The sequence below is a fragment of the Psittacula echo genome, assembly GCF_963264785.1.
Source record: "Psittacula echo genome assembly, chromosome: 3".
Lineage (NCBI taxonomy): Eukaryota > Metazoa > Chordata > Aves > Psittaciformes > Psittacidae > Psittacula > Psittacula echo.
In genome coordinates, this window is record NC_137736.1 from 119,495,360 (window position 1) to 119,513,539 (window position 18,180).

Consider the following 18,180-nt stretch of genomic DNA (forward strand, 5'->3'; position numbering starts at 1 on the left):
TCAGGAGTTTGCCCAACTTTCCAAACATGCGTTACAAGTAAGTGCTAAATGAACTGGCCTGCAAGGCAGAAAGATAGCCTGGTGTTCAGCATGCCTGTAGGAGGCTAGTGAGTCCTACACTGCTCCATGAACTTTCTGTAAGACTGTGGGAACTAAATAGAAAGTAGGAGGAAGAGGAACGTGAACCTAAAAACTCTTATCAGCTCTGCTCCTGACGCTTCTGTTCACAGATAAAGAGGTGATCTGACCCAAAAGCAGCCTAGGACTCTTTCTCTTCCATACCATATTGTACAATGACTTAAGTGCGTTCTGCTCACTGAGGAATCATACAAAAATGAAGGGGGTTGTGTGGATGGGAGACAGTAGCATTTGCTGCTGCAGTACTGTGAAAGAAAAAGAAAAAAAAGCCAAATCTCAACATGATTTTTCAAATGCCTGGACAGCAAGGTGCTTCTTGATAAGAAGATCTCCCTGAAGCGTCAATCAAGACCCATATTCCTGGAGGCTGTGCCTGACAAATGATGCCTGATTCCTTTCTGATGCCACACCAAATTGCATCTTGTGGTCTTACAGCAGGGGAAGTTTCTTTTGATCCCACAAGCCTAGATTCCTTCAACCTCACTTTACAAGCTCAACTGTCTTCAGACTTCCTCTCTCAGAAGTGGAATAAGTGCCTGCACAGTGAGGAGCACTTAGCATAGGGAACTGCCATTATAAGTTTAGATTTCTCTGCATCTTCCATAGAGGGATACTCAGACAGTTAGGCTTCCCTATGCAGCTGGCTTCAGTGCTGAAAGTTACACAGGATGAATCCTGTCTGGCTCATTTCATTGTTTTCCTTAAGTAAACACAGTCATTCTCAGAAGCTCAGTCACTGAACCCCAAAGTGATCAAATACAAGAAAATGAATCAAAATACAAAGGAAAGGAAATATTATATCATAAAAATTATTCAGACAGACTTAAGGGCAAGCATAATGCTTGAAATTTTGTCTTCTTTATTTCAATAAGCTTGATGTTGACTGTATAGTGTTCCTTTAATTTGAAACATTTCATTATGTTCTCTTCAACTTAGCTATGTTTCCCCTTTCTGTTTCCAAAGATATGAAATTATGAATTTTAAGAAAATGGGGAAGGACTACTTTGATTATATCAATGTTGGCAGCTGGGACAATGGTGAGCTGAAAATGGATGACGATGAAATATGGTCAGAGAAAAATAACATCATCAGATCTGTGTGCAGTGAACCCTGTGAAAAAGGGCAGATAAAGGTAAATATTTTCTCCATTTACTTCAGTCATGCAGAATACAAGTTTTTCCTAACTCTCCCATGGAGACAAATATCCCACACCTTAACTAAAATGTACAGACTTACGTGCTTAGTACTTACTTGTATCATAGTAATCTCACAATTTTCATAAGTTGCCATTTTCTTGTACTCCTGTATCTGTGAATTACTGACTTTTTCTACTTATTTCCCAAATGCTTTAGAACAGGCACTGTTTGTGGGCTTTTTGTTGCATATTTTCCCTGCATCTGATTCAATGGATTGCAAATCCCTGAGTGGGAATTGTCAGTACAATTGCAGGTAAATTATAAATAATAATTGCTATTATTCCAGTGCTAGACATAGACACCTAGACTGGAACATTATTACTCAGATCAAATTTTTGGCATCACCAGAGAACATCAATAACTACCATTGCATATTGCTTCAGGAAATGCAGGTAACACTTGTTTTAGTCATATGTTTTACTGCTGCTTTATTTTCCAGGTTTTTGATTTTTCCTTTCTCCTTTTCATGTTGCTGTAAGGAGGGTAAATGTATCTGTCATATATCAATTATACTCTATTATCCTTCAGCATAACACTGCAAAACAGTTAAAATACTACAAGTCCTTAGCTTACCTTGCAGTCATTTATATAAAAGCCTGTGGAATGAGGGGATGAGCACGGACAGTGGCTCAGACTGAAAAAGCAGCTGCAATTTCTGACATGTTTCACTGGAAGCAGGATCACTTTTCTCCTGTGCTAACATGGCGTTTTCTCCTTTGTTAACATGGCATGCCTGCAAAACCTGGCAAGCAGCTGCAATGAAAGTCTGATGGGAGGCTGATAATGCTTTGCAACATAAAGTGAATTGCTTCAGACTGAGTTTTTCAGAGTTCTAGGACACAGTCACTATGGTTTATTCACTAACTGGTCTTTGGCAGAGTCAGTACATGAGTTTCATCAGATCAAATGTCTTCAGTATAGGCATATACAGCTATATGACATTTTTGAACTTCTTTGTTGTCTATGGAAATGATTTAGTATTCCAGATCAGGAGTCATCTCATCCTCATGTAGGCTTTGAAAACACTTAAGATGCATCTCAACAACAAGGATTTGATAAAATCCATACACAAGCAGCTCCAAACATTGGAAATAGTGTGGACATACATTTATTTAAACATATACAGATTCAAACATTTGCCCAGATGACAAGGAGAAGGGAAAATCTGTTTTTGTTTAAAGAGAATTATTGTTATTACAAGGGGCAGAAGAGATTGGTTTTATTTAAGTGCTACAACAAACAATTTTTCAAGAAATTAAAAGGGTGAAGAAATAGATATCTGAGCAATTTCATGCAAAAAAGTCTGACCTGATTCTGAGTAGTGGAGAACAATTATTTTGATTCCATAGAAGGATACATAATACTTCTCTGGATTAACCCACAATTATCACTGGATAAGAAATTATCAGTGTACCAGTTTTCTGCCAGATTTGTCAAATCCCAAGTATTTTATAGAAGATATGGATTTAGTGAAAAGTTTAACAGGGAAGAGTAAGTTAATTAAGTTAAAGAATGTTTAGGTGGCTTGATAATAGCATATGGTTTCTATTTTGTCATTTCATTTTCCTGAGTATTTTATGCATTGTAAAACTATGGATTTTTATAATGCATCATATTTACCAGGATATGTGTCTAAAACTTAGTGCAAGATTTCTAAGAATTGATTTTCCCAGACATAAGAAATTTTGTCGTTTGTTCAACTTTTTATTCTAGTTCAAAATGAAAGAAATTCTGATATGTGAATTCTTCTAGAGGACAGCTATTCTGCTTTGCAAGTAGATCTAGTCTCAACACTTGTAGAGCAAACTACTTAGGCTCCCATGTCCTCTCTACTAGTTTAGATGTTTCAGTGTGGCTTTTTCTTCTTTTCATACTTTACAATTTTAAAAACAAAACAAAACAAAATGAAGTTTTAAAGTCACCATATTGCTGATGAAAATGATTTGATTGACTTTTTTTTCACTGCAGCACTGCAAAGAGCAATCTAGTTATTTTTTATTACATTCCTTTACATTTCATTTATTAAGATTGCAATAAAGATATTGGGTTTTGAAGCCACCTGCTAAATTCATCATTGCAAAAGATACATAAGTCAAACTACTTATGCTGTAATTGGGAGTATTCGTTTAGAAAATATTTGGGAAGAGCAGAGAAGCTGGGAACACTTTATTTCAAAAGAAAGACATATTGACAAGAAGCACAAATGTTTTTAGTGCCCAGAGATGATAAATAAGGATCTTGAAAAATCTGCATCTCAGTTATGAGCACGCAATAACATTTGGCAGTAAATTATAAAATGAGAAATCAGGTCAAATGTTAAAATAGATAAAGATAACATTTTCATTCTTAAATGTTAATTAGAATTGCAGTAATTAAATAATCCTGGAAAAGGCATGTTCAGTTTTTATGTCTGGAAAAAATCAGTTTTAAGAAATTACTCACATCTGGGTGGAAAATAAGCACCAAAAAATCTTAGAGTAATGAGCCCTTAGGGAAATAATGTTGCTGAAATGATTCCTTGTATGGACCACAATGGAGTGGTCCATATGCCTTGCCTATCACAAGCTGGCTTCTGTAGGCACATTGCCATCTATGAAATTCTGAGTTTTTAATTCTAAGAGGGAAAAAACATCTTATTGCCAGTCTGTACCTCCACTTATACTTCTGTGGCATTAATGGTATCTTTATTCTGGTACACACATGATGGGAGAACTGAGAACTTGTGTCATTTTGTATAAGCAAAAATATCATTGAAAGAAACTTCCTTTAAAATAAACTTCTAAAAAAAACTCTATTAAAGAAAAAGAGATTAAAAAAATTAAATTAGCAACTGGAACAGCATGAATGCACATTTACGTTGTTAAACCAAATGTCAATTTTTGTCTCAGGTGATCCGTAAAGGAGAAGTGAGTTGCTGTTGGACCTGCACTCCTTGTAAAGAGAATGAATATGTATATGATGAATACACATGCAAAGCCTGCCAGCTCGGCTCCTGGCCCAATGATGACCTCACAGGTAAATGGGTTGTGGCTGTGCTTATGTTGTCAATGAAAATGTTCTGAGCTGAAGAAACAAATGCCAGACACAAGTGAGTATGAGGACTGTTTCAATCAGATTGAACCTGGAGACAGAGCTGACATTTGAACTGAGGCTGGTATTTGTCCCCTCTTCTCAACCTGATCCAGGAACCATTGGTGTAATTAAGATGCTTTCTAAAGACCTGAATTACTAAATCTAGAAATAAAAACATAGTCCTGATTTTGTAGTGTCCTAACATCTAGCTGGTGATGGAGACCTTGTCCTACCCAAACAGGTCCTACCCAAATTAAGTCCTTGGCAGAGAAATTATTAAGAGAGGTCAGGTTTCAGTTTTATTTTCCTCCCATGCAGGTACAGAAGAGTCACTCAATACTTCTTTTTTTAATCTGAAAAAGTTATGAACTAGTTGCTGTAGTTACTGCTGCTAAATGCATAACAGCTCCATTTGTCCTTTGTTCACCAGTCTGCTAGACTACAGGGTTCATGTTCTTGTGCAGATCTCTATGCTCTTGCAGAATATCAATTTGGCTGCTTTAGAGATAAATTACTCTGACACTTGTATCCCACAGCCTCTCTTCTTTGTGACTAATAAACAGAATTCAAGAATTCAAACACTCAGAGCACAAACTACTTCAAAACAGCTCAAGGAGCAGGTTCTCATTGTGCCGGCCTCTTTATGGGCAAGGGGAGATGAGACAAGGTTTTTCCAAAGAGCTCACAAACTTGTTTTTTGTATAACTTCAGTTGATGAAGGGAGAAATTTTTAGGGTGAAAGAGAGAGAAGACAAAAAGAAAAATCTTTCTGGGTGAATTTATGTAAGTGGAAGTGTCAGGCAAGGCTTCGCCTATAGAAAGATTTGTATATATAAATTACTCCTTTCCCGGTAAGGAATGCTACATTGCTGTAATATATGAACTAGGTCACTTAACTACTGCAAAAATATCATTTAGCCATGAAACTGCCGGGGTATTTTACAGAAAATGTCAAACATGAAACTTTCAATGAGAAAAAAACTTCTAACTGCAAAAGCTGAAACAGCAATAACATGGATTTGCAAGTGCTCCCCCAGCCTTGCCTCCCAGGGCACTCAGCAATCAGCCAGCAAAGCCTTCTCATATCAAGGAGAATGGAGAAGAAGATAAAAAGAGACTTAGCCCCACATATCCCCCAAAGCACAGTACTGAGGATGTGGAGTAAGCTCATAGAGGTTCACATCCCAGATAGGCCATCCAGGAGCCTCCAAAGCCCACGTTGCAAGGACAAGGCCACCACACCAGGCTGGCCAGTTTATGATGGTCAATTAGTTGTAAATCATCGACTCTTCAACCACTTGAGCTCTTGTTTGAGATGTGCAGAGCCCAGCTTACATCTCTGTTTCAGTAAGCATCTGAGTTTTTTTTAACCAAAGTAGATCAGTTAGAAAAAGAGCTGCTATGATTCAGTTAGGAGTGAACTTGTTCCAAGTTCAATGGGCCATTGGACCATTCTGAAGACTCACTTCAGAAACACTGAGAATGGGAAAAGCCCAATGCTATAGTGAGGTTTGGGTAATTAAGCCTGCAAGCACCATATGTAGGCCAGGTTGGCCTTTGGGCCCTGTGCTTTGAGTGGCTCCCTAGGGCATGCAGACCTCCATGCCTCAGGCAAGGCATCAGTCTGCCCTTGTGCAAGAATTTACCCTCTGAAAGTCTTACTTTGCCCTGGAAAAGCAGGATGAGGTGGCACGTGGAAAACTCCTGTAGGATGAGTCAATGGTTTTCTAATCAGCTCTGTTTTAACAGAGAGTAGTTGTCTTTTTAGTCAAGCCAACTGTTTTGTTTGTATTACATGGGCTGCTACATTTTGCAAACCATTCATCTGGATTTAGACATGCATTTTATGTGTTTATAAGGACCAAAGTCAATATACACACAAAATAACCCCTCAAATTCGGTGCCAAACAATGTTCCTCAGGAGATCTAACCCATATTCCTCAGCCAGGCACAAATTCAGCAAGCAGTGTCTGGAAATTGAGCCCCCCTTGGACTTCATGAGCACAGCTGATATAATATTCACTCCTGATAACAGGGCATATCCATCACAATAGCTTCAAGGCTCTGTAGTCCCCACTTAACTTACTATTCACATGATGGCTGGATCTTGTTTTATTTAGCTTTGTATCAAAACCAGATTTTAAAAATCCTATTCCCAGTTTATCCATGCAGTATATCGAGCTGTATTTTTAATGGTCATAATTATAGTCCCAACTTTTACAGCTTGTAAAAAACTGTCTCTCAGTCTTGTTTACAACATCAAATTTAGTAATATATGTGAATTAAAAATAAGGAGAGGGAGATGTGTTTTGTATTCTGGCAAGGAAATTTCCCTTCAGTTTTATAAAGCATACACTAATCTCCTTGAAATGCCCCTAGATCTGATACTGAAGCAGTCTATGTCTCCTTGCTGCTTGATAAAGCTGTGCCTTAGGTAATAACAGCTCCACAAGGCTACACATTTAAAAAGCTCATTGGAATCAGTCTTCCGTGCACGATCACCTTCAGATGAGAGTCCTGTAAGTATATTAGCCACCAGCCTGGGAAGGCTTTCAATGTGGAGCTGTACTTCACTGTTTGCCAGAGATCTGAACCCGGATAAAAACATTTTTGGAATCCTTTCTTGGCTCACACAACAAAACATTGCTTCATCTTTCTTATGCTCAATGACCAGCATCAGTTTTCTGCCACAAACTTCACATATAAAATGTGTAATGTTGCTCACAGAAAGGAAGAGAGATTAATGCCTTTTTCTAATCACCTGTGAAAAATCAGAATTTGGATGCAGGAGGGGAAAAGACAGAAGGGATGCAGTACATGTAGGAAAACAAAGTTATTCTCAGAACAGAAAAAGACAGTGGAGTTCTGAAGTACAGAAAGGTACAGGAAGTCCAAATGTAGTGAGAGAGACCAATAAAAGGAAGGAGTTTCTCTTGATTAAATCAGTTACTCGAAAATGTCTCCATCTCGAAGTAAAGCTGAGGTGAGAAAAGTAATGTTTAGCCACCTATCTTTTATTTCCTCACAAATTCTAGTTTCATAGCTTATGCATACTATCAAAAAGATAGTCATCCTCTTCCTTTTCTCCAAATGTGTCTACACCATCCCAACACTCAACCAAAGTAATTCTTTTATCCTCCTGGTTTAGTATCAAGATGTGCTTTCCAATCTGCTGTAGCTCCCCTTCTTCCTTATGTAATGTGTTAACATCTGTACATTACAGCACCACTTCACACATTAGTGTGGCCAGTATGCCTGAGCCACATGCTCAGTTAGAGCAAGAGAAACTCATAGGCTCAAGCCCAAGCCCTTCTCTATATTTTATTCACAGTGGAGGGAAGATAAATAGATGCCAGGCATGTTTAAATACAAATGAAAGGATTTTCTTAACACTGAGGACTAAACCTAAATTATATGAATTTTTCAGCAGCTGGATGGGAGTGGTTTTTTGGTTCACCAAAAACCCACTTGGCTTTGAGGACATGGTATTCTGCGTTCAAAAATGGTGCCTTGGAAAGATCAGATAAGTTTTGTTTGGCATCTCAAAGTTTTTTCATTGGATGTAGGTTCGTCTTGGTGCAGTTATCAGTAGTGCTTGTTTAAGGACATTTTTGAGGCAGGAAAGAGGCAATTATTCTCTCTGTCATTCAGGGACAGCATACAACAATAGCAGAAACTAAGTTTTGTCTGGCAACATCTGGGACTGCAAGGAAAGCAGCTGATATTAATTTCATTGACACCTGGATTCTCTTCAGCTTGTATTGACATTTTTCTCATCCCCTCTGTAGTCCAAATATGCTGCCTATTTGATTTTCTTAATCATATTCTCATGGAAATAAGAGCTGAAATATTTTACAGCACTTTAAGTGTTTTCTTTGCCATTCAAGGATAAGGCTAAATATCAGAAATCAGTTTTTACTATTGTTACACAATTGCTTCCACCAAATAAGATGAAACCTTATTTGTAAGTAAACCCAGGGTAGCATCATCACGATCCAGTCTACTTGTCTGAAAGTGCCAGATAAAAGCTGGATTATCCAAACAATCCTTGAATGGAAAGGACTGTAAAAGGGCCATCTGACCTCTACATGACACAGCAGCCATTTCAAAGAGCTCTGACAGCACTGCTGCTGTATGCCGTTTGGCTTGCACCAATCTAGACTGCTCACTGCGAAACAAGGACGACTGCTTCCCTCATCCTGAGGGCATTGCTTGTTCTGTCAGCCAGAGCTACAGAGAACAGAGAGCGCTGAGAGCTGCTGCTGTCTTGGCTCTGGGCACTCTCTGGGACAACACTGCCACGGCTCATGCAAACCACCCATGGGGCTTAGGACAGGGGTGATGCTCAATGGCTGATCTTGATGGATCCCCACAAGGGCTTGGTTGGCTCTTCCTGCAGCATGCTGATTCAGGCTATGGCAGAAGCCATGTGGTCTGAGGCTGGTGTATCTCATAAGACAAGATCATGCCTCCCACCCCAAGCAAAGGAATTATTCATCTCTTGAATGAAATATTTTCAAGCAGTAATTGCTCGTTGCTATCAAAATGCTTTCTTGCATTGTTGCTTGCAATAAAGTTACAGCCATTGGTAATTACAGCAGTAGTCTGACAGTTGTGAGCACAAGGCAGAACACAATTCAGCTTGTGCTGACATCGCTTTTGCTGCTGAAACATGACTAGGATCTTGGGTTTGGGGTAGTGATGCACTGGAATGGGTTGCCCAGGGAAATTGTGAATGCTCCATACCGGGAGGTGGTCAAGGCCAGGCTGGACAGAGCCTTGGGTGACATGGTTCAGTGGGAGGTGTCCCTGCCCGTGGCAGGGGGGTTGAAACTAGATGATCTTAAGGTCCTTTCCAACCCTAACTATTCTATGATTCTATGATTCTATAACTGGTAAGGCTGTAATTCAGACTGAGGGTAGGAGGACTCAATTTTTGTCTGGTTGGGTTTAGTGTTTTAAATGCACATCATCAGAGATTATGTCAAATTTTCACCCTGACTTTCCGTGCTTTCTATTTCTCTTTTCTTTTTCTTTCTTATTCCAAGTGAAATATAACTATTTCCATTGTCACTCTCACATTTGCTTCTTGGAGAAAGCATATGAGGACGAGTTAAGGGTTCAGGTGGCAATGTGATGACCAGGATCTGTGGGTGTCATTTTCTCCTCTCCCTTTTTGCTGGGTTTGAGGGCTCTTCTTCCCTCAATTGCTTGTTTCAAGTGAGGTGTGAACTTTAGCTTCCAGTCCATTTACAACCCAAGCCTCCAACATGAGCCACACAGTGCTTCAGGCTCAAGTGAGCTGGTTCAAGAATGCCGAGCTCAAGAAACAGCTCTGGATGAAGGGGGACTTGTCAACAAATCCAGAAGGATACGCTTGTAATTGTGCCTTACATTATGGAAAGTTTGCTGAACATGACATATTCTGAACAAAATATTTACAACAAACAGATCCAGCATTTTTAGTGAAACTTAAAACTTTAGAGCTAACATAAGGATGGACCTGATTGCTGCAATTCATCAGTTCCTCCTCCCTTTCTGCACATTTGTATAATTAAGGAATCATTCCCCATGTGGTCACAGAGTAACTTTAACGAATTGTTCTAAAATTCCTGGCCTTGCCTTTTACTACAATGCACAGCTAAGTCAGTGTATTTGGGTTGCTAGGGACTTAGGCTCCTGAGCTACAGATGTCACAGTTTTCATGGTTTAAGATGTGACTGATTCTAATTCTTGCCCTGCAAAGGTGGCACAATAAACACATGCACAGTCCTCCGCTGCATCTTCTGATTCTGCAAACATGCATTTGCTGGTGGTTTCAGTTGACATGTCAGCCTTGGAACTGCAGCAGCTAAAGCAGCTTATGGTCACTTTTACATGCCCTGATATTGTAGCAACTACAAAAGGTCCTACCAGAACAGGGCAAAGAACTGGAGACCATAATAGTTTATCAAGGCACCAGAATTTAACATCAAAGCATTAAAGATATCCTTTCACACTTTAGTTGGTCCACATCCCATGTGGAGGTCAGGGGGCTGATTTCTCACTCAGGACTTTGGGAAATATAATCCTTACTTTTGCCTTGTCTGTTTGGGTAACAAGTTAGGTTTTTATTAAGAAAAAAATAAAAATAAAATAAAAGCTATCCTGTAGCTCCTTATTCTGATGTAGATTTTTATTCTGATTCCTACATTTTTGCATCTCAGCTTTCCATATGTTAAAACCCAAAAAACTAATAAAAATATTCCTTTTTCTTTTGGGAACGTAAATAGGGAAATAATCAGAAGCATTATATAAAATATTTGTCAGCATAACATTAATGCACTTTGAATAACATGTGCCAAACCCTATGTGGAGACTCTAATTCATAAGATGTGGCTATGTTGTTATTTAGGTTTCAGCCTTGGTGTTTGGACTTCAGTTATCCTTGGAAAGGTCTGTGAAATTACCAGGAAAACCAAGTGTTTTGTTGACAGGCTGAACTCATTGCCCAGGGTGCCAAAACCCACTGAAGAATATTTAATACTTACTAAATCAGCAGTTATTTTCTGACAGTTTTAGTGACCATGTGCAGATTCAGTAAGCTTTACTTCATGATGTTGACTTCACAGTATCACAGTATCACAGTATGTTAGAGATTGGAAGGGACCTCAAGAGATCATCTAGTCCAATCCCCCTGCCAGAGCAGGAACACCTAGATAAGGTTACACAGGAATGTGTCCAGGCGGGTTTTGAATGTCTCCAGAGAAGGAGACTCCACAACCCCCCTGGGCAGCCTGTTCCAGTGTTCTGTCACCCTCACTGAGAAGAAGTTTCTTCTCAAGTTTAAGTGGAACCTCTTGTGTTCCAGTTTATACCCATTACCCCTTGTCTTATCATTGTTTGCCATTGAGAAGAGCCTGGCTCCATCCTCATGACACTCCCCCTTTATATATTTATATACACTAATAAGGTCCCCCCGCAGTCTCCTCTTCTCCAAACTATAGAGACCCAGCTCCCTCAGCCTTTCCTCATAAGGGAGATGCTCCACTCCCTTAATCATCTTTGTCGCCCTGCGCTGGACTCTCTCCAGCAGGTCCCTGTCCTTCTTGAACTGAGGGGCCCAGAACTGGACACAATATTCCAGATGCGGTCTCACCAGGGCCGAGTAGAGGGGAAGGAGGACCTCTCTCGACCTACTGACCACCCCCCTTCTAATACACCCCAGGATGCCATTGGCCTTCCTGGCCACAAGGGCACAGTGTTGGCTCATGGTCATCCTGCCGTCCACTAGGACCCCCAGGTCCCTCTCCCCTACACTACTCTCTAACAGGTCGTTCCCCAACCTATACTGGAACCTGGGGTTGTTCCTGCCCAGATGCAGGACTCTACACTTTCCCTTGTTATATTTCATCAAGTTTCTCCCTGCCCAACTCTCCAGCCTGTCCAGGTCCCGCTGGATGGCAGCACAGCCTTCTGGCGTGTCAGCCACTCCTCCCAGCTTAGTGTCATCAGCAAACTTGCTGACAGTACACTCAATTCCCTCATCTAAATCATTGATGAATATATTAAATAATACTGGTCCCAATACTGACCCTTGAGGCACTCCACTAGATACAGGCCTCCAACTGGACTCCGCCCCATAGACTACAACTCTCTGGCTTCTGTCCTTCAGCCAGTTCGCAGTCCATCTCACTACCTGATCATCCAGGCCACACTTCCTCAATTTAGCTATGAGGATGCTGTGGGAGACTGTGTCAAATGCTTTGCTGAAGTCAAGGTAGACCACATCCACCGCTCTGCCATCATCCATCCACAATGTTATTTCCTCATAGAAGGCTAGGAGGTTGGTCAAGCATGACTTCCCCTTGGTAAAACCATGTTGACTGCCCCTCATAACCCTCTTATCCTTGACATGCCTTAAGATGGCATCAAGGATAAGGTGTTCCATCACTTTCCCAGGGATGGAGGTGAGGCTGACCGGTCTATAGTTACCTGGGTCCTCCTTCTTGCCTTTTTTGAAGACTGGAGTGACATTTGCTTTCCTCCAGTCCTCAGGCACCTCTCCTGTTTCCCAAGACTTGGTAAAGATGATGGAGAGTGGTCTAGCAATGACTTCCGCCAGTTCCCTCAGCACCCGCGGGTGCATCCCATCTGGACCCATGGATTTATGGATGTCCAGATTGCTCAACTGGTCCCTAACCCATTCCTCATGGACTAAGGCAAACCGCTCCAGTGACCTGACTTCATCTGAGGTCTCAGGAGTACAGGGTTCTTCAGGACTGCCTCCGGCAGAGTAGACTGACACAAAGAAGGCATTCAATAACTCTGCCATCTCTGTATCTTCTGTCACCAGGGCACCCATCCCATTCACCAGTGGGCCAACCTTGCCTCTGGTATTAGTTTTATCAGCTATGTATTTGAAAAAGCTCTTTCTGTTGTCCTTGACCCCTCTGGCCAGATTTAATTCTAAGGAGGCCTTAGCCATCCTAGCTGCCTTCCTACATCCTCTAGCAGCAGCCTTATATTCCTCCCGAGTGGCCAGCCCCTCCTTCCATGACCTATAAACTCTGCTCTTCCACTTGAGCATACCCAGCAGTTCCTTATTCAGCCACGCAGGTCTCCTGGCCCTCTTCCTTGACTTCCTACGTGTCGGGATGCTCAGCTCTTGAGCTTGGAATAAGCAATTCTTGAATGCCAACCAACTATCTTGGGCCCCTTTACCTTCAAGCAGCCTTGCCCATGGGACTTCCCCTAGCAATTGCTTGAAAAGGCCAAAGTTTGCCCTGCTGAAGTCCAGGGTTGCAATTCTACTTGCTATTGTACTGGTCCTACCACACAAGATCCTGAATTCCACCATCTCGTGGTCGCTGCAACCAAGGCAGCCCTCAACCTTTACTGCTTCAACCAGACCCTCCTTGTTAGTGAGGATGAGATCCAGCAGCGCTCCTCTCCTGGTTGGCTGATCCACCATTTGGATGAGGAAGTTATCATCCATACACTGGAGGAACCTCCTGGACTGTGGCTGGGTTGCTGAGTAGTCCTTCCAGCAAACATCAGGGAAGTTAAAATCCCCCACGACGACCACGTCCTGTGACTGTGAGGCCGCTCTCAGCTGCTTGTAGAAGGCCTCATCAACTTCCTCACCCTGATCTGGTGGCCTGTAACAGACACCCACAACAGTATCGCCCCGCCAGCCTGCCCCTTAATTCTCACCCACAGACTCTCAACTCGCTCATCCCCTGTTCCTGGACAGAGCTCAGTACATTGTAGCTGCTCTCGCACATAAAGAGCAACCCCACCACCCCGCCTGGCTGGCCTGTCTTTCCTGAAAAGGACATAGCCCTCCATGACTATATTCCAGTCATGCGAGCTGTCCCACCACGTCTCTGTAATTGCCACCAGATCATAATCTCCTGACTTAACACAGGTCTCCAACTCCTCCTGCTTATTTCCCATGCTGCATGCATTGGTGCTTAATTGGTGCTTAATTGGACTTAAGAGACTTCACTGAATTTCCTTCACTTTCCTATGTGCATCCTATTCACAAGCTTTAGTCTGTCATGTTTACCTTTGGAACTAGTTTAATTATATATTTTATATTGCCTAACATGAAAAGGATTGTCAGTGCTAAGCTAATACAGTTTTATGAATGCTGAAGGCATGGTAAGGTCTCTTAGGTGTCAAGGTTATAATAACAAATCAAAACAGTGTCAAGATCAAATCCCCAGAAAGTATGGACTGTAATACAGTGCTTCATATCTGTGAACTCTTCTCCCAGATGAGCTAATTTTAATGCAATTTGAAAGATCAGAAATAAGTGACAAGCCTACCTCTACAGAGAGAGCACAGGCTATAATAGACCTATGGAAGTGGTCCAGCTGTATAGAGCTCCTCCTCTCTTTGTTTATGGCACAATTCTGCCCATCCCTGAAATAGCTATATGTTTTTCCCAGAATATTAGAACCTTTTCTTTTCTCCATAAGACCCTTATGCATCCTTATCTGTAATTTGCTGATAGATGCTCTTTTCAGAAACCCTTTCCCTAGCATGTAAAATGGGACTCTGATTTTTAATATCTGCTTCTCTTGCTATTCACTTGATTTCACTGGCTAGGCTTCTGGCCAGAACAACATATAGACAGTTTTATGTCAGTTTTACTGGGGCTCCATTCCCAGAAACTGTGCATTCTTGAGCACAGAGTAGAACAACTGTATACCTGCTCCAAGTTGGACTGGCTCCTAGCAGCCTTTCCACAACCCAAAGATTGCCTCATCAAACTGAAGGGACCACAAGACAAGGCTGATGGCTCTATTCCACCTGGAGTTTCTGAGCCAGGTAGGAGAAAAGACTTTCCAGGTGCTTGGAGATATTGATAAAGTATAGGAAGTGGGCTGTGGGGCAGGACCTTGCCCAACTGACCATTCAGCATACACATATTTAGGGGATAGGAATGGATTCTTCTTTCATTACCATTTTTCAGTTTTTGCCTTGGTATAATCCTGACCATCAAGCTAAATTGAACATTCATAGTGCTGTTTTCCCATATTTCTTTTACTTGATCTAGTTGTCCTTTTCTGCAATGTGCCATTCTCAGAAATCATTAGCTGCAGAGCTGTTACATGAAAACCTCATAACTGAGGAATAAATCATTGCACAGTTTAGCATTCTCCTTGTAAATTATACACAGAGTTGGGGGGGGGGGGACGGTAAAGGTTTCAACTCTTTTCTCAGGTATTTTATTAAGAGAATGTAGAAAGAGTAATACAGCAAAGAAGGCTTGAAATAGACTGAAACTAATGAGAAATGCTTCATTATGATTCACCTCTGCTGCAACATTAGAAACTAAGCAAAATTCAGCCCCTTATATCATTGTCCATATGTAAAGGCGAACTGTCAGATAGAGAACTTTTCTCTTCAAATTTCCTGTCCAAGAATATACAGCAGTATTAGCAGCTGGTAACAATTTGTTTCACCAAAACATTAATTACATTTTGGTAAAACTGAAAACAGATTTAGAGGCCACCCATAAAACTTATTGGGGAAGAACCCATATTGGGTATCTGCACACACCAGAGGATGCTTTCTGGTGTTCACCTTTCTTCCACCACTCTCACTGGTATAAAATGCTGATTTTAATTACGTGATTCCCATGCTACATTAATCTTGATGGACTTTTAGAATGAAATGCAGTGTCTCCTTTACAATGAAACAAGTAAACCCTTTAAAATCAGCAAGATTCAAATAAATATCATTAACTAATTCTATGAAAGTGTTCCATAAAAATTTGTCTTTGTTACATTAAGACATGGCAATAATTTCATTACTGCAACAGAAACCTTTGTACAAGAATGCAGTTAAAATATGGATAGCAACTTAATATGAATTTAGTAATGAAGAGCACAATTCTGTTACCCTGGAGTGACTACAAATTTGTATCCTTTAACTGCACTAATCTCAAAGACTTGTTGACCCTTATCCTTCTGCTTTTTCTGCTTTCTGCAAGAATACAGAACTATCTGCCTTGTACTTTCTCCATACAATCTATTGAGTATACCACCTCATCGTAGCTACTGTATTTTTGATAATATTAATAATGAAGAGATATAGAATACAGAAATAATGGGAGATGAGAGGATCTAAGCTTGATTCCTACCCCTACCTTTTCATGAAATGATTTATACTACTAAGAATGTCAGTGTCAGATTTGGAAAACCTTTAAGCTTCACTTAAAATAAAGGAGAAGACAAAGAGTAGACCTTGCATGTAGAAATTCCCAAATTATAGCCCTGATGTCTACATTTACTCCTGTTCATCAAGTTAAGTTCATCACTGAGGTCCCAAGTTCCCTAATTAACTGAGATTGCTTGGCATCCAGATGCCCATCACACAGTAGTAATTATCCTCACTGCTGAAAATGCAGATATGAGCACCCAGTGCTCCATCCCCGTGGGGAGAAGTGCCTTGCCATGACCTATCCCCAGTCAGGCTGACATCAGGCATTCTGTCAGACCTACCCAGAAGATAGCAAACTGATTACAATGGTCACAAATTTTGAGGTCATTTAGAATTTGCAGTCATTATTAGTCAAGCTTAATACAAGTATAGGAGAGATTAAAGCTTTTAGTTGCATTTCCTCTACTCCATCATCCAGCTGTCCTGCCCTGGCTGGCAACATCACTATGCCTGCTGTTGTCAGTAGGTTGCACTCCAGAACATCAAGGTCCTCCCCCCTTATTCCTATTGTATTGGGTATGGCTGAAATGGAGTTAATTCGCCCCATTTTAAGTAGCCCTCATAGTACTGTGCTTTTAATTGGTAGTTCGAAGGCTGTTTTGGCTACTCTTAAGCAGTGCTCACATAGCGTCAAGGCTGATAGACAAGAGAAATAGCAGGAAAACCTGTAACTATATCATTAAAGAATGTTACTCCTATATATTTATGTTTACCTTTGTTTTTCCTTTTTCTGTAGGTTGTGACCTCATTCCAGTCCAGTATCTCAGATGGGGTGATCCCGAACCAATTGCAGCAGTTGTTTTTGCATGTCTGGGTCTGCTGGCCACCTTGTTTGTTACAGCTATATTCATAATGTACCGTGATACTCCAGTGGTCAAATCATCCAGCCGAGAACTTTGCTACATCATTCTAGCCGGCATCTGCTTGGGTTACTTGTGCACGTTCTGTCTCATCGCAAAACCTCAACAGATTTACTGTTATCTTCAGCGAATTGGTATCGGCCTCTCCCCAGCTATGAGTTATTCTGCTCTAGTAACTAAAACTAACCGCATTGCAAGAATCCTGGCTGGAAGCAAGAAGAAAATCTGTACAAAGAAACCTAGGTTCATGAGTGCCTGCGCCCAACTGGTTATTGCATTTATCTTGATATGCATACAATTAGGCATAATTGTTGCCCTCTTTATAATGGAGCCACCAGATATCATGCATGATTACCCAAGCATCCGAGAGGTCTACCTGATTTGTAACACCACCAACTTGGGTGTTGTAACTCCCCTTGGATATAATGGATTATTAATTTTGAGTTGCACCTTTTATGCATTTAAGACAAGAAATGTCCCAGCTAATTTCAATGAAGCAAAGTATATTGCCTTTACAATGTATACCACCTGCATCATTTGGCTGGCTTTTGTGCCGATATATTTTGGAAGCAATTACAAGATAATCACAATGTGTTTCTCAGTGAGTCTGAGTGCCACGGTGGCCCTCGGCTGTATGTTTGTGCCCAAGGTGTATATCATCCTTGCGAAGCCTGAAAGAAACGTACGCAGCGCATTCACCACATCGACAGTGGTCCGCATGCACGTAGGGGATGGAAAGTCATCTTCAGCTGCAAGCCGCTCAAGCAGCCTGGTCAACCTATGGAAACGAAGGGGATCATCTGGTGAAACCCTTAGGTAAAGTTTGCTAATGAGGGAGTGTGGGGAAGAAATTTTGTTCTTCTGAGAGTTAATGGTGTAAGGACAGAGGGAAAAATATTAATTCCCTTTATCTCTGCACTGGGAGAGGAGTGAGTTCTCTCTTCCACACCTGTAACAATTTTGGGTTTGATTTAGTCACAATGCTGTATAAAAAGGGGACAGAGCAGTGGGCAAAAAATTATAAAGCTGGAATTACTGGCTGTGTCAACTGTACACTTAATGTAGAAAGGGAACCAAGATCTTAGGAGAAAATAACAAGACAACAAGAAATATAACTCATTGCCTTGTACTGAATGCACCAATTCACAGTCTCTTTCCCTCAAATGAATTGTATAGTGTCTGTGGTTTGCCTTTAGTAA

At 41.0% G+C, this 18,180-nt stretch overlaps 1 protein-coding gene across 3 annotated transcripts in view; it reads left to right on the plus strand.

Annotated features, from left to right (window-relative positions):
* GRM5 (glutamate metabotropic receptor 5) overlaps positions 1 to 18,180 on the plus strand; it is a gene marked incomplete at both ends in the record, with an annotated part of 251,483 nt that overhangs the window by 211,932 nt on the left and 21,371 nt on the right. For all 3 annotated transcript variants that reach the window (XM_080614213.1, XM_080614211.1, XM_080614212.1), the window contains 3 exons: positions 1,102 to 1,270; positions 4,223 to 4,349; positions 16,858 to 17,797. In XM_080614213.1, the coding sequence (XP_080470339.1) occupies positions 1,102 to 1,270; positions 4,223 to 4,349; positions 16,858 to 17,797 (1,236 nt within the window). The remainder of the gene's footprint in view (positions 1 to 1,101; positions 1,271 to 4,222; positions 4,350 to 16,857; positions 17,798 to 18,180) is intronic.